Source organism: Salmo salar, chromosome 24 (genome assembly GCF_965601325.2).
Source record: "Salmo salar chromosome 24, fSalSal1, whole genome shotgun sequence".
NCBI classification, from domain to species: domain Eukaryota; kingdom Metazoa; phylum Chordata; class Actinopteri; order Salmoniformes; family Salmonidae; genus Salmo; species Salmo salar.
In genome coordinates this window covers 15,737,086-15,756,366 of record NC_138314.1, presented here as the reverse complement: position 1 = coordinate 15,756,366, position 19,281 = coordinate 15,737,086, and the positions used below count along the sequence as shown (strand labels likewise).

Sequence of the window (19,281 nt, the reverse complement as noted above, 5' to 3'; positions counted from 1 at the left end):
ATTGCTTTTTGCTCTTGATTTAGGGTTATGGATAAGGTTAGCACTGTGGTTAAGGTTAGGTTTAAAATAACATTTTAAGAAGAGGAATTACAGAAATAGGCGGGATTTATGAATTTGTGGCTAAGGTAACTAGTGACGACCTTTTCACAGTGCTTGATTGGCTGTTTTCGTCCTCTTGTCAAAAGTCAAAACAACGGAGGTGATGATGGCAGATTCTGGAGCAATGTGGAGGGTAATGTACCAAATTCATGTATTGTTTATGATAACGTAAGGTCACCGTATTTCACCAAAGGCCCTAGTCACCAATGTAACTTGTTTGTAGCTAACTAGCGTTACATGACTCGATAATGTGCTCTGCTGTTCGAGGCTAAAGTGTAAATGTTAGCTAGCAAGCTAAAACCACATTGAAAGGGATAGCATGAATTTGAGCAAAGGTTTTCTTCCCTCGCCTGATCCTCCGACTTGAGAGAATGTCGATGCTAGATAACCAATTAGCCATAGATTAGTTAGTATCTAGCAAATTGGCACTTTGATAGGTGTTGTTTAGTGGACGGTCAAGGCCTCACCATTATGTGCTTTTCTTGAACTCGGATTATACTGGAACGCCAGCTAGTCTTTCAGTTATCAAATGGCGATACAGCCAGCCCTAACACAATGAAATGCTGCTGTCACATTCAGGAAATTTAGAACAATGCTCGAGGAATCGATTCATACTGTACATGTACCATCCTATGTACACTGAGCAAAAAGTAAAAAATGCAACAATTTCAAAGATTTTACTGAGTTACAGTTCATATAAGGAAATCAGTCAATTGAAATAAATTCATTAGGCCCGAATCTATGGATTTTACATGACTAGGAATACAGATATGCATCTGTTGGTCACAGATACCATTTAAAAAAAAAAGGTAGAGACGTGTGTAATGGGAATTTTAATGTTTGCTTTTCTTATAACCAATTTCTGTGTTCTTGCAAGTGGCTGACTACAAATCACACCTATCAATAGCTGCAATTTGGCAGTACACCCAGATGTTATGAGAACGAACAAAACATATCTCAGTTTCAAGGTCGCAGTTTAGAGAGGTGTTGGTCTGTCACATGTTATGAAACCGTATTGTTAGGTCACATGAAACAAAACGGTAATGATTCATGAACTATGCTAAATCATGCAATTATTACTTGTCTGTGTATAGCTGTATATAAGAAAACTGCTGGGTCTACCCAAGGAGAGCTCCTGATTGACATGTGTATTGAGTTGGTTGGAACCTCTCCAGCGTGCTGACAATAAACGATGATTCATTTAATATTGACTTCAAGTGTACCTTACCCGTGTAAGAATTGTTCCACAAAACGTGGAACAGAAAACCAGACAGTATCTGATGTGACCACCATTTGCCTCATGGAGCGCGACACATTGGAAGTTACGAATGTAACTATGGTTCTACGAAGACCGTCAGTACGGTTCAAAGTATGGATTATATCCCTCACGCTCTGTGCAGGTCGAGTAATAATAACAAAGTCGTGACGTGTGGGAGGACGTGCCCCCCGCGGTTCATATAAAACTGTACGTTAGACCACGCACCGTCTCATGGCATGGCCGATTTAATTGGGGCCGATTTTCAAGGTTTTCAAGTTTTCATAACAATCGGTAATCGGCATTTTTGGACGCCGATTAGATTGCAATCCACGAGGAGACTGCGTGGCAGGCTGACAACCTGTTACGCGAGTGCAGCAAGGAGCCAAGTTAAGTTGCTAGCTAGCATTAAACTTATCTTATAAAAGACAATCAATCTTAACATAATCACTAGTTAACTACACGTGGTTGATATTACTAGTTTAACTAGCTTGTCCTGCGTTGCATATAATCAATGCGGTGCCTATTAATTTATCATCGAATCACAGCCTACTTCGCCAAACGGGTGATGATTTAACAAAAGCGCATTTGCGAAAAAAGCTAAATCGCTGCACAAATGTACCTAACCATAAACATCAATGCCTTTCTGAAAATCAATACACAAGTATATTTTTTGGAACCTGCATATTTAGTTAAAATAAATTAATGTTAGCAGGCAATATTAACTAGGGAAATTGTGTCACTTCTCTTGCGTTCAGTGCAAGCAGAGTCAGGGTATATGCAGCAGTTTGGGCCACCTGTCTCGTTGCAAACTGTGTGAAGACCATTTCTTCCTAACAAAGACTGTAATTAATTTGCCTGAATTTTACATAATTATGACATAACAGTGAAGGTTGTGCAATGTAACAGCAATATTTAGACTTAGGGTTGCCACCCGTTCGATAAAATACCGAACGGTTCCTTTATTTCACTGAAAGAATAAACGTTTTGTTTTCGAAATGATAGTTTACGGATTTGACCATATTAATGACTTAATGCTCAAATGGTATAGAGAGAAATAGTCCTATAATTCCTATAATAACTACAACCTAAAACTTCTTACCTGGGAATATTGAAGACTCATGTTAAAAAGAACCACCAGCTTTCATATGTTCTCATGTTCTGAGCAAGGAACTTAAACGTTAGCTTTCTTACATGGCACATATTGCACTTCTACTTTCTTCTCCAACACTGTGTTTTTGCATTATTTAAACCAAATTGAACATGTTTCATTATTTATTTGAGACTACATTTTTTTATTTATGTATTATATTAAGTTAAAATAAAGTTTGTGGATGTGCGAAGTTTCTGGATATTGGTGGGAACTGGAACATGTGGTCGTACACGTTGATCCAGAGTATCCCAAACATGCTCAATGGGTGACGTGTCAGGTGAGTATGCAGGCCATGGAAGAACTGGGACATTTTCAGCTTCCAGGAATTGTGTACATGGGGCCATGCAGTATGCTGAAACATGAGGTGATGGTGGTGGATGAATGGCACGACAGTGGGCCTCAGGATCTTGTCACGGTATCTCTGTGCATTCAAATTACCATCGATAAAATATAATTGTGTTTGTTGTCTGTAGCTTATGTCTGCCAATACCATAACCCCACCACCACGGGGCACTCTGTTCACAACGTTGACATCCGCAAACCGTTCGAACAAACGACGCCATACACGTGGTCTGTGGTTGTGAGGCCGGTTGGACATACTGCCAAATTCTCTAAAACCACATTGGAGGTGGCTTATGGTAGAGAAATGAACAATAAATGCTCTGGCAACAGCTCTGGTGGATATTCCTGCAGTCAGCATGCCAATTGCATGCTCCCTCAACTTGAGACATCTGTGGAATTGTGTTGTGACAAAACTGCACATTTTAAAGTGTCCTTTTATTGTCCCCAGCACAAGGTGCACCTGTTTAATGATCATGCTGTTTAATCAGCTTCTTGATATGCCACACCTGTCAGGTGGATGGATGATCTTGGCAAAGGAGAAATGCTCAACAGGAATGTAAACAAATTTGAGCGAAATAAGCTTTTTGTGCGTATGGAACATTTTGGGGATCTTACAACACATGTTGTTTATATTTTTGTTCAGTGTAAATATGGCAGATGTATTAACCTCAATCACGTCATATGCTTACGTCTATTTACCGTAATATGTGACCGCCATAGCCGCCCCGGACCTGTGATGACTACTGGAGTGAATTCAGACACTGCAAAAGCCTGTGGAACCGTTTCCATAACTACTATGCCCATGGCACATCCCCCTCCTGCGGGCAGTGGAAAGAAGACTACTACTCATGTAGAGAGTGGGAGAAGAACCCAGGCCCAGAGACCAAGGTACAGTTTAGCACTCAATCATCACTTCTGCTGCGAGGGGAAATGGCCTAATCAACATTGGAACAGCAATACTGTATTTACAGGGAAACTGCCATCAAGGTCCTACAGTTTGCTTCTGTACAGGATACTACATTTGTAATATGTCTCAATTGTGAGAGATCAACCAACCAACTCGGGTGTGTTCTCTCTCTTATCCTGTCCCTACTGCAGGAGTCTTTACAGCAGAGTGAGAGGAACCGGGAGGCGGAGCAGAGGAAGTTCACCCCTGTGTGGGACCTGAGACGAGATCCGCCCAGAGACTGGCACATGCCCCTGCACCAGGGAAAGTCCCCAGATTCCCAGTCCTAACCTTCCCCTGGGTCAATACTGCCATAGCCCTAAACATGGGCAAACGAAGGTCAATGTGGCATCTGAGATCTGTTTCACTACATAAACTTAACCAATTCTTCTAGATTTAACTGTAGAGATTGCGGCTAGGGAGCCATGGTCCTGGGGTTATTCAGAGCAATCCATTGACATTACAGCTAGAATTTTAAAGTTCAAGTCATAATTGTTCATGGCAGAATGTATGTTCTACACAATGTATTTTATATTTGTTCATGAACTTTGCTGAATATGCCCCTTGCAGAGGGTGTGAAGGCTTTTGTCCCAGCTAATATGCTCTTAACCACCTGACTCTTATAGGTTCAGTTGAAACCATGTTTAGAAAGGTGTTTTAGTGCTAGGCTTAGTTGGGGAAAAGCCTGCTCTCCTGGAACAAAACCACTCTGGCGTAGATTTTTTCCCCAGAGGTGTCCAATTCTCTTCACTGGTATTAGGGCGGTGTTCTCTACTGCTAGAAAGTTCTACTCTAATCAAAAACACAATTATTGATAGTGACAGAGTGCTGTGCATTCTTTCCATACATTATACAAATGAAAATGTGTGTATACTGGGAAATAATATTTTTGGGAACAGCTAAAAGATACTGGATTGGGAAACGGGTAAGCGCACCATCCAGTATTCTGGCTTCCACCAGTGGTCTGACTGTTTTTGTCTAGTCATTGTGTGGAAAGAGACTAAACTCTACCTACTGCAATTGAGGCCAGTCTTTCTGTAACACCGTTACACAGGATCTTTGCCTTTATTATTTCACATGATACCTTATCTACAGTGTTGCATTCATAAAAATGCATTTCAAATAAAACAAATGAATCCTTTATTTCAACCCCCTGGTATGTTTTACTTACAGACTATTTAAACCTATGAGATCTATGAATGTAACATTACAGCACGCACACACTACAGAATGTGAATCACTTCATGAGTGTGAATTGAAACTTGTGTATCCATGCTAGGGCAGTTGTCAATACGATGAATAGGTCATGGTCAGTAAGCGGTTAAATTACCCTTACTTTGAATGAGACACACCCGCTATTGGTGCCCGGGCCCTTGTTCTGAGCAAGCTTTAATCTTCTTTCATGAACATCCTCGTCAAATATTTAGTCTGTCTGTTCAAATCATGTAAAAACATGGATGTAACTACCATGTCAACACGTATTACGCCCACAATGTTAATATCCCCCACCCTCTCACTGAGTGTAAACTTTGGTGATGTTGTATTAACCCTCAGGTGCCTCATACTGGGCCTCGTGAAGCTGGATCCCTGGTGGTTGAAAGGGAAGAGCAGGGGGTTTGGCCTCAGTGATGCCTTGTAGAGCTCCTCTCACTCCAGCCTCAGCTTCTCCAGAGCATCCCTCTTGGCCTCCACAGCCAGGCTTACTGCCTCCATCTCAACCCGGTGCTGGGTCTGCTCATTGAGGGGCAGGGTGGAAAGAAATTAAAATGTGGCACAGGAACTGGGTATAACAAAATGTCTGCAAAGAAGGTACTGTAAATTGTCTGCTCAGTTTTTTTGCTTCTAAATAAGGATCTTTAACAGGGCTGTGGTGATAAAGCTTCGACAAACATTGGCTTACAAGATCACAAACCTGTTTGCAGCTGGACCACTCTTTCAGCAGTAGAGCCCGTCATTCACTCACCTCAAAGGGAAGCCGAGGAACACAGCGCACCCTAAAGGAAATGAACAAATAGAGTAGGGACCTGTTCAGGTCTACATTAGGACAGAGCAATGCATTTGGATTGCACAAATAGTGTGATTATACTAAACTCAGCAAAAAAAGAAACGTCCCTTTTTCAGGACCCTGTCTTTCAAAGATCATTTGTAAAAATCCAAATAACTTCACAGATCTTCATTGTAAAGGGTTTAACACTGTTTCCCATGCTTGTTCAATTAACCATAAACAATTAATGAACATGCACCTGTGGAACGGTCGTTATTAAGACACTAACAGCAGACGGTAGGCAATCAAGGTCACAGTTATGAAAACTTTGGACACTAAAGAGGCCTTTCTACTGACTCTGAAAAACACCAAAAGAAAGATGCCCAGGGTCCCTGCTCATCTATGTGAATGTACCTTAGGCATGCTTCAAGGAGGCATGAGGACTGCAGATGTGGCCAGGGCAAAAAATTGCAATGTCTGTAGTGTGAGACATCTGAGACAGTGCTACAGGGAGACAGGACGGACAGCTGATCGTCCTCGCAGTGGCAGACCACATGTAACAACACCTGCACAGGATCGATACATCCGAACAGCACACCTGCGAGACAGATTCAGGATGGCAACAACAACTGCCCGAGTTACACCAGGAACGCACAATCCCTCCATCAGTGCTCAGACTGTCTGCAATAGGCTGAGAGTGGCTGGACTGATAGCTTGTAGGCCTGTTGTAAGGCAGGTCCTCACCAGACATCACCAGCAACAATGTCGCCTATGGGCACAAACCCACCATCGCTGGACCAGACAGGACTGGCAAAAAGTGCTCTTCAATGACAAGTCGCGGTTTTGTCTCATCGGGTGATGGTCGGATTCACATTTATCGTCAAAGGAATGAGCGTTACACCGAGGCCTGTACTCTGGAACGGGATTGAGGTGGAGGGTCCGTCATGGTCTGGGGCGGTGTGTCAGCATCATCGGACTGAGCTTGTTGTCATTGCAGGCAATCTCAACTCTGTGTGTTACAGGGAAGACTTCCTCCTCCCTCATGTGGTACCCTTCCTGCAGGCTCATCCTGACATGACCCTCCAGCATGACAATGCCACCAGCCATTCTGCTCATTCTGTGTGTGATTTCCTGCAAAACAGGAATGTCAGTGTTCTGCCATGGCCAGCGAAGAGCCCGGATCTCAATCCCATTGAGCATGTCTGGGACCTGTTGGATTGGAGAGTGAGGGCTAGGGCCATTCCCCAGGAATGTCCGGAAACTTGCAGGTGCCTTGGTGGAAGAGTGGGGTAACATCTCACAGCAAGAACTGGCAAATCTGGTGCAGTCCATGAGAGGAGATGCACTGCAGTACTTAATGCAGCTGGTGGCCACACCAGATACTGACTGTTACTTTTGATTTGAACCCCCCCTTTGTTCAGGGACACATTATTCCATTTCTGTTAGTCACATGTCTGTGGAACTTGTTCAGTTTATGTCTCAGTTGTTGAATCTTGTTATGTTCATACAAATATTTACACATGTTAAGTTTGCTGAAAATAAACAGTTGACAGTGAAAGGACTTTTCTTTTTTTGCTGAGTTTATAAGTATGAGTCACTCAACAGAACAATTGGTTAAGCTCAGCATCACATATTGACAAAGTGTACTCAAATACTGAATTCAATCCATTAGCTGATTTAGTGCAGATGTATGATGTCAGTCTTTCTATGACTATTGCTAGACATCACTATGGTAAGCAGAGTTCAAACTAAGCCACTATTGACTTGGAGGTGAAGCAACAGTGAATATTCTACATTTATGGATGTGCCCAATAGTAGGGTGTGCCCACCATAGTATCTCTGATGGTGGTGCCCAGATTTTTGTGCCCTGATGGAAATATCAACCACTCCATTAATTCAAGCTCAAGATGTGTGAGCCAAACCTGGCCTCAACCCCTGCCAAATGCATGGATATGAAGTAATCTATGGGAATGAGCTCAGGAGGAACCATCTGCTCTTTACAAGAGTCCACTTTCTTCTTCTTTGGCTCTGCCCTGTAAGGGCACACATAGGCAGAATGAGTGAGAGTTGAGCCTGTAGCAAACAGAGTAGACGACTGAAACTAAAGTGGACCAGAGAACAAACCCTTTGTAGACAACAAGGACCTTGTCTGACTTGACCATTCACTCCAATCAAAGAGCTGTTCAGAACATAGTAAGTCAGAGGAAGGGGAGTACTAGTTAGCTAAATCTAGCCACTGTAACAGCACTGCAGTGAATAGATAACTTAGCTAGATAACTGGCTCAGGTTTTAGCATACAACTGGACGACAACTATGAGAAAATTAAATACAAAATGTAGCTACATGTAGAATAATACATGTTCAACTGCTGTAACAACGTTCGCTTGCCTATACTAAACAACATTGCTAACTATGCACACAGTGCATGTTACAACTCACCTTGGCACTGCAGTCTGTCGGGACAATACCCTACTCAGGGTACGCGATACAGCCAGATACATGATTGCTATACTATACGACTCGTGTTTAAACACGTCAAATAACAGTTATTACCGTGTATCAACAAATGTTATCATTGCCGCCCCCTTGCTTGAAAATAGAGAGAATGACGTACATTCATCTCGAGTTTCATATGGACACTTTCGATCCTATTGTTGTAATATTGATCTGGTTACGTCAGAGATATAAAATTGGTAACATTAGAATAGACAAAGCTACATCACCGAATAAATATTCTATCAGTAACCATTTAAAAATGTCCTTCCAGTACCATCTGAACATGAAACGTTCGTTGTATCGAATGTTGTTGTCTCAATGATTAGTTATACATTATTTAGGTAAAAGGTCAAGATTTGCCAGGGTTTGGCAGAAAGTGCCCTTAAATTCACACAGATTCACTGACCTTCGTGGACGTGAGGAGGAATCAATATTATGTCACTTATCAGAAGTAAGTTATATTTTGATATTTAGCATAAACCACGCACTCACCACGAAATGCATGCTTTTCTATGAACATGCTTTGCTTGCTCTGCAAAATCAAAGCAGCTATGCATACTGCATTGCACACGTTTAAGGTCTGTAAAATAATATCCAGGTGACTCCTGAAAATCGGTAAAGTTCTAGCGTTCATCGATGATCAAAACAATCAACTTTGAGCTTATTAATTTGTTCCTGTTTTTGGAGCTGTCACTATTCAATGAACGAATGACCGCTGTCATTCTGTCTCTACATGTTATCAAAGCTATTTAAGTGTTGTCTTGCCACATAGTTTAACAACTGTCAGTTATGCCTCTCTATTGTTACATTTCTATCGGCTAGGTGAGTTGGAGATGAATGTAGGGTAAAGGTGACAGTGACATTTCTTAGTTACATGATAATTACAATGGCACTGCAGTGGAGATTTATGATAGGACTCTCAAGCAGTGAATCTAGGCAAGGCAGCACTTTTCAAGTCAAATATTTGTATTGCTTTAGATATTCACATAGATATTGTCATCAACAACTCTAAAGCTGCAGTAAAGCTGGATTAGTCACCTCACACCCAAACCCTGTTCTTTCTCTCCATCCAGGTGTGTTTATTGTGTCTGCTAAGCGGACCCCGTTTGGCACCTACGGTGGGGTTCTGAAAGACCACAGTGCAACAGACCTAGCAGAGCATGCCTCCAAGGCAGCACTCGCCGCTGGGGGAGTGGCACCCGAGCTTGTCAACAGTGTCATCTTTGGAAACGTCATGCAGGTGTGCTTAAAACTCCAAAAAGCAAGCAGAGGCAAGGATAAACTCAAGGAAGGAAACGTTTGACCTGACTATACCTCTCTCTCCCAATCTCCTTCCCTTCAGAGCTCCGCAGATGCTCCATACATCGCCCGTCACGTAGGCCTGAGGTGTGGGGTGCCCATCCCAGTGCCTGCTCTCACCGTAAACCGCCTGTGTGGGTCTGGCTTTCAGTCCATCATCAATGGAGCTCAGGTATAGTAGACATATAAACACTGAGACTCTACATAGTCTACACAAGGGGTGTCAAACTCATTTTGCTACAGATCAAATCAAATTTATTTTTATATAGCCCTTCGTACATCAGCTGATATCTCAAAGTGCTGTACAGAAACCCAGCCTAAAACCCCAAACAGCAAGCAAAGCATGTGAAAGAAGCACAGTGCTGCATTAGGTCTTCAACAAGGTCCGGAGGGCTGCACTGAAAAAGGGTTTTATTTTCTTGCTGTCAAAATGTGCTAAACATAGTCCTCTATTGCTTTGGGAGTTTTCTATGCTCCCTGAGCTGGAGAGCCAAGAAACTTTGAATGTAGTTCCATTGACTGTGCACAGTGATAGTTAGTGATCTGGACAGTCAATAAACGGTAAGAATATAGGTCCATTATCATTTCTACAAAGTTTTGAGTTGTTTTTGTCATTTTAAAGTATATTGAGGTCACCCCACCCCCATGTGTTTTTTTAATTTTATTTTTACTCAAACCACCATTTCATTGTTTGTAGATCAATTGTAGGTGCATTGTTTCTGCCGATGGCATAGGAACATTAGCAGCCTTGTACCATTTGTCCTCTTTAAGACCCTGTCTGTGTCTCTGTAGGAAATCTGTCTGAAGGACTCCGAGGTGGTATTGTGTGGAGGCTCAGAGAGCATGAGCCAGGCGCCGTATGCTGTCCGCAACGTCCGCTTCGGAACGAAGTTCGGACTCGACCTCAAGGTATTGAATTAATAAATGAGGAGAGATAAAATACCAAATGGGTATAGATTTTGTCACTTTTGACCATAAGGACCCTCTAACAGCTGCTCTGAACCAATGCCAAGGACTAAGCTAACGTGTTCTCTGTTTCCTTTGTCTCAGCTGGAGGACACTCTGTGGGCGGGGCTTACTGACCTGCACATTAAGATCCCCATGGGCATCACAGCAGAGAACCTGGCAGTGAAATACGAGATCAGCAGAGACGACTGTGACAAATACGCACACCAGACACAGCAGAGGTGGAAGGCAGGTCAGAAGTCAACCCTTACCCTAACTAAGCTCACATGTTTACAATCCTTACCTAAGGCATGAAAACTCTGCCTTGATTAATCAGGGATTCCTGATTATCTGTCCTCAGAAATATTATGACAGTGAACTGCATATTACCATGACAATAAACTATTTTTCCAGATTTCCATCTGAATGCTGACCACATCACTGAGTTTGTCTGTGTGCTCTCTAAACCTTAGCCCACGAGGCGGGCCACTACACGGCAGAGATCGCGCCCATCGATGTGAAGGCTAAGAAGGGCAAGGTACCCATGACCCAGGACGAGCACCCTCGCCCCCAGACTACCCTGGAACAGATGTCTAGGCTACCTCCTGTCTTCAAGAAGGAAGGAACGGTCACTGCTGCCAATGCATCAGTGAGTACTAAATAAGGCTGATTCAATTCTGGACCCAAGCTCTTCCACCCAGTTCCTACCATCTTCTGCTAACAGAGTATCACATTCAATCTGACCCCAAGCACACCAGTTTAAAATGGAGTGCAGATCATTTTAGTTTGCTGGGTGTAAATCCTGTGCTAGTTTTGAATGTACTCTTCTTCATGTTCTGTTCCTATTCCACAGGGCGTGTCTGACGGAGCTGCTGCCGTGGTGATAGCCAGTGAGGAAGCTGTGAAAGAGCACAAGCTCACCCCATTGGCAAGAATAGTGGCATATCACGTCTCTGGATGTGACCCAAGCATTATGGGAATCGGTGGGTGACTGACAACAAATGGCTTATGTACTTGATGAAAACATATGACACATCCCAATATATAGGCCTTTCTAGCATGGCCATCAAGTGATTTCTGTTGGTAAGGTTCTGTCATTCTCCCCCATCAGGCCCAGTTCCAGCCATCACTGAAGCCCTGAAAAAAGCAGGTCTCACCCTCCAAGACATGGATCTGGTGGAGGTATACTCGTCTGATTTATGTTCATAAATAGGAACTGATGCAGAAAGTGGCAGATATTTGGTTGCTCTGTTTTGGTATGCTCTGGGTCATGTAGCTTACCTGATAGAATTGACTTCCTCCTTTTGTATCCTCACTTGCTCTGTCTCTCCCTCTCTTTCTCCTGCTCTGTCTTCTCCTGTCCTTCTCTCTATCCCCTCTGCTGTCTCTCAGGTGAATGAGGCGTTTGCTGCTCAGTACCTTGCGGTTTCCAAGGTGTTGGGTCTGGACCCAGAGAAGAGTAATGCTGATGGGGGGGCCATTGCCATCGGTCACCCCCTGGGAGCCTCAGGAGCACGCATCACTGCGCACCTGGTCCACAAGCTCAGGTAACCCCACCACACCAGTAGTCTTCTTACTACTCCGGATCACTTCTTATTACTCTGTAAATATGTAGACAAATATTGTCAAATAAAATCGAACAATTCATTGTTGTCTCATGTGAAGTAACAGGCAAATGTTTTTAACTAGGAAAAAATAAGACACAATTCAATGGCTGAGCAATTCATGTTATGTCACAGAGAAGGGGTTTAATGATTAATTTGTGTTTTTCTTTCTCTCAGGTGGATTGGGGGAAAGTATGCTGTGGGATCAGCCTGCATCGGTGGTGGACAGGGCATCGCCATCATCATAGAGAACACTCACTGAGGAAGAGACCAAACCATGCACAGTCAGAAGATTACTACTGTACCATCCCCACTCAAAAGTGTACTTTCAATACCATCCACACTCGAAATACACCACACCCTACATACCCAATAGAGTACATGCCATATACACACTCGAATGCGACTTCAGATTTTTGTCCAATGTAGAGTTTAAACACCGGATTGCATCGACTTGAAATGTAAGAATATCAACCCCCCAAGATTTTTGTATGTTTGATGCAGACTTGAAACATCCCAAGACTCTACCACCTACACTCGAAGAAATACACAAGATCTCGTCACTCGTCAATTACTCCAGAAAATGATTGCTGTTTACCTAAACACAGAAACAAGGGTGTTTTGTGTATTTAGTAACCCAAATGTCTGTAATAAACTCCCTCCTTGTATACTTCATATTCCTTTTACCTTTTCTAAATGTTTATGTATGGAAACCATACTGTCTGTATCTGCTTAAAGAGGCCTTGTGAATCTGAAGGGCTAAATCTGTTTTTTTGTAAGGGACTGTCTTTGTGTTTGCCTTGATAACAGTGCTAGCTCATTGGACATACTATTTACCTCTCGCTGAAGCATATTAACAATTGAGATGAGAAGTGTGGTTTGAGTTGGGGTGAAGTTGCTTTCTGTGGAAGGAGAGAAGCATCTCTGGCTCTTCCTTACAGCCTCTCTCTTGCCTTGTGTTTTAATATGAATTATCACTCCGCAGGGATCACCATTGCCCTAGATATGTACGTGTGCTAACAAGGTTGCATTTAAGATGTGTTAGATTTTTCAAAATAAAAAATGATCAATACATTTGTGTGGGATTGTTGTTCACATTCTTTACAGAATATTATTCACTAGGTCTATTGCAATAATACTCCCATTTTGGGATGTCATAATTCCTGGAGAAGTATTTTTCTCAGGAACCACATCAGTATAGCAATGTAGGTGACCTTGAATGCCACCGTAATCTGGGTCCTGGAAACTGACCCTTTGAGAAAAACTGATATGAGTCTCTACAGATTGGTATGGATACATACAGTATATTTTCAAAGGCAGCTCATTATTTTATCATGAGTGCTAAGAGCTAACATAAAATGTAGATTTGTCTATAAATTACAAATATGACTCAGTCATGAATCATTATTTTATCATACAAATACAGCATTTAAGTGTTTTAATTAAGCAATAAGGCTCAAGGAGGTGTGGTATATGGCCATATACCACGACTAAGGGCTGTTCTTAAGCATGCACGACGCAAAGCGGAGTGCCTGGATACAGCCCTTAGCCGTGGTATATTAGCCATATATCACAAACCCTCGAGGTGCCTTATTGCTATTAGAAACTGGTTACCAACATAAATAGAGCAGTAAAAATAAATGTTTTGTCATACTCGGAATCCCTGAATGCTGATTGGCTGATATCAGACCGTATACCACGGGTATGACAAAACGTGTATTTGTAATGCTCTAATTAAGTTGGTAACCAGTTTATAATAGCAATAAGGCACCTCAGAGGTTTGTGGAATATGCACAATATACCACGGCTAAGGGCTGTATCCAGGCACTCGGGCTTTGCGTCGTACATAAGAACAGCCCTTAGCCGTGGTATATTGGCCATATACCACACCCCCTCCTGCCTTATTGTTTAAATATTTACTGATGACAAATTGTTGTACTTTATTGATTATCTGAACTGCAAGCCCACAAAAAAATTGCGTAATTTTTGCATCCTTACGTCGACGTGACATACAACGTAGATATATACGTAACTTCCCCGGATGTCGGTCTTTTTTTCATAGCAAAGGTAAGAATGGTTTCTCCCCACCCAACTGCATTAATAAAATCGGTGTTCATCTGTGTAAAATGGACTAAGTAACAATTCCCCATTTGCATGGGAATGTTATTTGTATCCTAAACAGTTAATATGTACGACAATTGTTGTGTTTTGTGTGGTGACTTGTGAATAAATTGCTCTATGTTTCGGAAATGTAGGCCCACGGCTACATGCTAGCGCAACGCGTTGTACCTCTTGAGCAGATTTCACGTTTGACCAATATTACGTTTATGTACCCTGGTTTATACGTTAGTGGCTTGTCAGTGGATATGACTTATCTATGTGTAATGGCATATTATACAGAATTGCCTAAATAGTCCAAAGGTTAGCCAGCTAGGTTGCTAGATGTAGCTACCAGCTATGGTATAACGTTAACGTTGTCATGCGTGCGTGTACACTCCAGGTTTGAGGTGTTTTGGCGAACTTTGGCATATTGACAAGTCTGTCGTGCCTAACTAGGTAACTGACTGTTAAAATGTCAGAGTTTTACCTGCACGCTGGCATGTATTTGTTTATGTTACGTTAGCACGTCGCAGATGTGTTCTATCGAAATGTTCATGGCAAACTAACAACTAAACAATGGCTAAAACGCCACCACCCAGTATGGGGCCTGCTGGTTATATTGTATTGGAATATGACAAACTAATATTTTGGTTACCTGTTATTGAATATCTGGAGCCACAAAAGTGCCTAACTTAGTTTGCTAGCTCTCCTAACCTATGACCTGCAGCCTCTGAGCATCATACCATCAAAGGATCTAGCTAGCCAGCATGATCAGTTCATGATTCACCAGTATGTATCCAGTAATTCTATAAATATTGTTCTATAGTATTGTATCCATGTGTTTAACCCATTCGGGTCCCCTGGTCTGTCCGCAGATGGCAGAGGGAGACAAGAAGAAGGTGGCCAAGAAGGCTCATTGCAGCCGGAACCCTGTCCTGGCCAGGGGCATCGGTCGCTACTCCCGCTCTGCCATGTACGCCCGCAGGGCCATGTACAAGAGGAAGACCAAGACCACTGAGACCAAGGTGAGAGAAGGGAGGCACGCAGTCTGGGGAAAGCTGTCCCCTTGGTTCTCTACATTGGACCTGTTAGACTTCAAGTTTGTATGTGTAGTGTACTGAAGTGTCTTGCTTGTTTCAGATTGAGAAGAAGATGAAGGTCAAGACTCCATCCACAATCACCAAGACTGTTGGCGGAGACAAGAATGGAGGCACTCGTGTTGTCAAGATGCGCAAGATGGTGAGTCATTGGCTCAAACAGTTTCCTTAATTGTAGTTGGTGTCATGTTGCTCTTGGATCGATGCAATTGTCAGTGAGTTTTGCAGCTCACAATCATTCAGCAGAATAACTTTTCACCATTTCAATATACTGCAGTAAGGTCTGATTGCGAGACATGGCTGGTGGTGTTAAATGGTTCTACACCTGTGAAGTAGTTTGATCCCCTGACTCTGTGCCCCCCAGCCCCGTTACTACCCCACAGAGGATGTGCCCCGTAAGCTGAAGAACCATGGTAAGAAGCCTTTCAGCCAGCACAAGAGGAACCTGCGTGCCACCATCACCCCAGGAACCGTGCTTGTACTACTCACTGGGCGCCACCGTGGAAAGGTGAGATCAAACAGACTCGTGTGTGTGTGTGTGTGCACAGACGCACCCACCACCTCTGAAACAGACTCATGCACCACCCCCGGAAGAGTCCTTGTCCTGCTCACTGGACACCAGTGCAGGAAGGTGAACACTCGCATGGCTACACATGACACTGCCATCACTCATAAATATACATTGCTTTCGCATGCTCAAGCTACTCACAGTAGCATTATTTAGCGACCTATTATATTGCTGAGATGGCGTGCTATGCACACTATTCTAAACACCCGTGTTGCACTGCTACCCTCCTTAGAACTGTCCTTTGCTCTACATGCGATAAGCTGCACAATACTCCCACACTACCAAATCAGTTTCCTTTTTTCCCACACTAAAAAACACACGTTCAAGCCTCACACAGGCATATTACGGTAGTGCCCACACACAGGACTGCGCCCACACACTGAATGCACGTAGCAGGGCCTGCTGCTATGGTTTCAGCTTTAAGTGCTGCTCAATTGGCAGAGGACACTCACAGCGTTGTATTGGAAGCACATAAATGTGTGAAGTGGAGAATATCGAGTTGATAAACAATATCTGAACAGATTTGTTAGATTTATGTATGCGTTTCCCAATACATTTTAAATAGTCAGTGGTCTAGTACAATTTTATTATACTAGTGTTATGGATATTTCTCTTACTGTAACAAGTAGATCAGCTCTACATTCTAATGGAAGGCCGGCTTGTTTGGTTTTGGCTATGGCACTATTACCATTGGTTTTTCGAAGTCTTCATAGTTTTTCAGAACCAGGATTGGTTATCACTTCAGTAGCATGTATGTGTGGTAGATGTTGCCCTGTGCAATGCAGTAACTGACTCTTCTCTCCCCTCAGCGTGTTGTGTTCCTGAAGCAGCTCTCCAGTGGTCTCCTGCTTGTAACTGGTAAGAACAACCAGTGCTTTGAAACATTCCTATTAATCAGTGAATTGGCCGAACAAGTGTTGCATAGAGTAGTTCTGGTCGGAATGTCCAGTGAGATTTTATAGCTCACAATCACGTCTGTGCAGCTGCAGTACCCCATCAGGTAGCCTTATCTTGATGTGATGTTTGGAAAAGTATGCTGTTCTTGCATTTTCAGTTGTAACTCAATCACCCTCTTGCTTTCTCCATCCTCTAGGTCCCCTGGCCCTGAACCGTGTTCCCCTGCGCCGGGCACACCAGAAGTTTGTCATTGCCACAGCAACCAAGGTCGACATCTCTGGCATGAAGATCCCCAAGACTCTGTCAGATGCCTACTTCAAGAAGAAGAGGCTGAGGAGACCCCGCCACCAGGAAGGAGAGATCTTTGACACAGAGAAAGAGGTCAACTTCACACTACTAGATATATCAAATCAAATGTATTTATATAGCCCTTCTTACATCAGCCGATATAAGTACTGTACAGAAACCCAGCCTAAAACCCCAAACAGCAAGCAATGCAGGTGTATAAGCACGGTGGCTAGGAAAAACTCCCTAGGAAGAAACCTAGAGAGGAACCAGGTTATGAGGGGTGGCCAGTCCTCTTCTGGCTGTGCCGGGTGGAGATTATAACAGAACATGGCCAAGATGTTCAAATGTTCATAAATGACCAGCATGGTCAAATAATAGTAATCACAGTGAAAAGGTCAGGGTTCCATAGCCGCAGGCAGAACAGTTGAAACTGGAGCAGCAGCACGGCCAGGTGGACTGGGGACAACAAGGAGTCATCATGCCAGGTAGTACTGGGGCATGGTCTTAGGGCTCAGGTCCTCCGAGAGAGAGCATACTTAAATTCACACAGGACACCGGATAAGACCGGAGAAGTACTCCAGATATAAGACTGACCCTAGCCCCCCGACACATAAACTACTGTATATACACACTTCCAAACCCTCCTGGGATTTAGACTAGTGGGGGGGAGGAGTAATGGTTACTGTTGAGTGCTGTTATTGGACAAGTAACATAAAAATCATGGTGCATTAATCCTACATTCCTTAGAATGTTATTTGGAGAATGCAGTCATTAACCACATTTCCATCCACTAGTAAAGTCATACCGTATATTTAAAAAAGGAATCATACAAAATCAGGACCGCTGTGATAGGAAACAGGAAGTGTCGGCACAATTTTATAAATGCCAACGTTTGTTCGACATGGTGGGATGATATTGACGGTAAAATGATGCGAGCAATGGCACAAATATTTATATAATGTCGAAGTAAACTGAGTCACGCGATGACATGGTGTGTGGTCCTCCCACTACGACTCGGTTAGGTTACAGATAAATGCCGAGGATCCTATTCTGGTGACATGATCGATGCTTGACAGCCGTCTGACAAATCTATTCTCGCTCTTATCCATAATAATCTCGTGTTGTAGACTAACCTACCTGTATCTGTCTGCAAGCTGTTGGCTAGAGCGCACGTGCCAAGACCGGAGTAGGCACATTTGCTATTTAACGCAAGCAATTGTTTGGTAGAGTTGAAAATGCGATGGAAGAACATTGAACATTACATTTTTATTCGATACAGGAAAACTGAAGTGGAAAAGTACATTTTGTGTACACTGTCATCACGCACTGATTTTTATCCTCCGCAATTCAGTTTGGTGGAAAGACCACTAGTGGGAAAATGTGCATAATTTATGTAGATTTTTGAATATTCCCATTAATCTGTCCCAATTGGTTGGAAATCTAGCTAATGTTTATCCTCACTGCTCAAATCTTTCAATTGGGAGTGGGTCTTTTGCTTAATATATGGTGAATAACGGTTCTTCCCTCTTTGGTTGTGGCTAGAAAATGCTTGTGACATCCCAGTTAAAAGCATATCTGAAACTCTTACCTCTCCCCCTTCTACAGAAGTACCAGTTGACAGTGCAGAGGAAGGAGGACCAGAAGGCTGTGGACTCTCAGCTTCTACCCCTCATTAAGAAGGTTCCCCAGCTGAAGGGCTACCTGCGATCCTCTTTCTGCCTCTCCAATGGGGTCTACCCTCACAAACTGGTTTTCTAAATGTGTTGTAATAAAGAGTACCACCACAGTCCTATCTCACCTTGTGATTGTGTGTAAATGGGCTGATTTGAGTTTCAAATACACAAAGCATTTGGGGACATCATTGTAGATTAGTAGCTCCCCTGTAACTCAAACTCTTAATGGGGTTTTATTGCAGGCTGGGCTGTCAAAGGCATTCAGGACACATCAGGTGTTTGGTTGCTGCTATTGTATCAACAAATCAGTTTCCTATTGGCTCACATCCACCCCTACACTTACAGAATGAGTGTCTTCACTGACATTTAAGCTTTAAGCCATTCGGCTTGTATTTACGATGGAACAGTTTGGTAGGTTGTGCTAGATGAGTCATACGGTGTTAAGGACAGTTGCATGAAAATGCTCAGCATGCAGCTGCTTTGACCATCTGTAGAAAGGGTGGCAATTTTTAGCATCGGCCAGAATTACGATCCC

General features: G+C 43.0%; 3 protein-coding genes and 1 long non-coding RNA gene across 6 annotated transcripts; 3 read left to right on the top strand and 1 right to left on the bottom strand.

The window, feature by feature from the left end:
* Positions 1-7: 7 nt before the first annotated feature.
* On the top strand, positions 8-4,944 carry c24h22orf39 (chromosome 24 C22orf39 homolog). The gene is made up of 3 exons (XM_014170809.3): positions 8-232; positions 3,570-3,737; positions 3,948-4,944. The coding sequence occupies exons 1-3, from the start codon at positions 203-205 to the stop codon at positions 4,083-4,085; spliced, it is 336 nt and encodes a 111-aa protein (XP_014026284.1). The 5' UTR covers positions 8-202; the 3' UTR covers positions 4,086-4,944.
* An 8-nt stretch (positions 4,945-4,952) lies between these two features.
* Positions 4,953-8,593, bottom strand: LOC106585054 (uncharacterized). Of its 3 annotated transcripts, none has more exons than XR_014382508.1 (3): positions 8,219-8,593; positions 5,708-7,812; positions 4,953-5,526 (listed from the first exon to the last, which is right to left on the bottom strand). It is a non-coding gene; the product is annotated as an uncharacterized LOC106585054 (long non-coding RNA). The 3 variants fall into 3 exon arrangements; XR_001323897.3 differs by having other exon boundaries at positions 5,708-5,789; XR_001323896.3 differs by lacking the exon at positions 8,219-8,593 and having other exon boundaries at positions 5,708-5,789; positions 7,609-8,212.
* Positions 8,594-8,597: 4 nt separating this feature from the next.
* Positions 8,598-13,197, top strand: LOC106585052 (3-ketoacyl-CoA thiolase, mitochondrial). The gene is made up of 10 exons (XM_014170808.3): positions 8,598-8,726; positions 9,349-9,515; positions 9,618-9,746; positions 10,367-10,483; positions 10,625-10,772; positions 10,993-11,168; positions 11,373-11,502; positions 11,631-11,701; positions 11,912-12,066; positions 12,301-13,197. The coding sequence occupies exons 1-10, from the start codon at positions 8,711-8,713 to the stop codon at positions 12,383-12,385; spliced, it is 1,194 nt and encodes a 397-aa protein (XP_014026283.1). The 5' UTR covers positions 8,598-8,710; the 3' UTR covers positions 12,386-13,197.
* Positions 13,198-15,097: 1,900 nt separating this feature from the next.
* rpl6 (ribosomal protein L6) lies at positions 15,098-18,859 on the top strand. The gene is made up of 6 exons (NM_001141697.1): positions 15,098-15,248; positions 15,364-15,462; positions 15,685-15,828; positions 16,698-16,746; positions 16,982-17,166; positions 18,679-18,859. The coding sequence occupies exons 1-6, from the start codon at positions 15,099-15,101 to the stop codon at positions 18,829-18,831; spliced, it is 780 nt and encodes a 259-aa protein (NP_001135169.1). The 5' UTR covers position 15,098; the 3' UTR covers positions 18,832-18,859.
* Positions 18,860-19,281: the final 422 nt, after the last annotated feature.

Excerpts from the sequence above, each read along its gene's own strand:
- LOC106585052 (XM_014170808.3), top strand. Across the intron at positions 11,702-11,911 it reads AAGACATGGATCTGGTGGAG|GTGAATGAGGCGTTTGCTGC; the intron begins GTATACTCGTCT and ends GCTGTCTCTCAG. Across the intron at positions 12,067-12,300 it reads CACCTGGTCCACAAGCTCAG|GTGGATTGGGGGAAAGTATG; the intron begins GTAACCCCACCA and ends TCTTTCTCTCAG.
- rpl6 (NM_001141697.1), top strand. The coding sequence starts at position 15,099 with ATGGCAGAGGGAGACAAGAAGAAGGTGGCCAAGAAGGCTCATTGCAGC. Across the intron at positions 15,463-15,684 it reads TTGTCAAGATGCGCAAGATG|CCCCGTTACTACCCCACAGA; the intron begins GTGAGTCATTGG and ends TGTGCCCCCCAG. Across the intron at positions 16,747-16,981 it reads TGGTCTCCTGCTTGTAACTG|GTCCCCTGGCCCTGAACCGT; the intron begins GTAAGAACAACC and ends TCCATCCTCTAG.
- c24h22orf39 (XM_014170809.3), top strand. The coding sequence starts at position 203 with ATGATGGCAGATTCTGGAGCAATGTGGAGG. Across the intron at positions 233-3,569 it reads ATTCTGGAGCAATGTGGAGG|CCGCCCCGGACCTGTGATGA; the intron begins GTAATGTACCAA and ends TGACCGCCATAG. Across the intron at positions 3,738-3,947 it reads ACCCAGGCCCAGAGACCAAG|GAGTCTTTACAGCAGAGTGA; the intron begins GTACAGTTTAGC and ends TCCCTACTGCAG.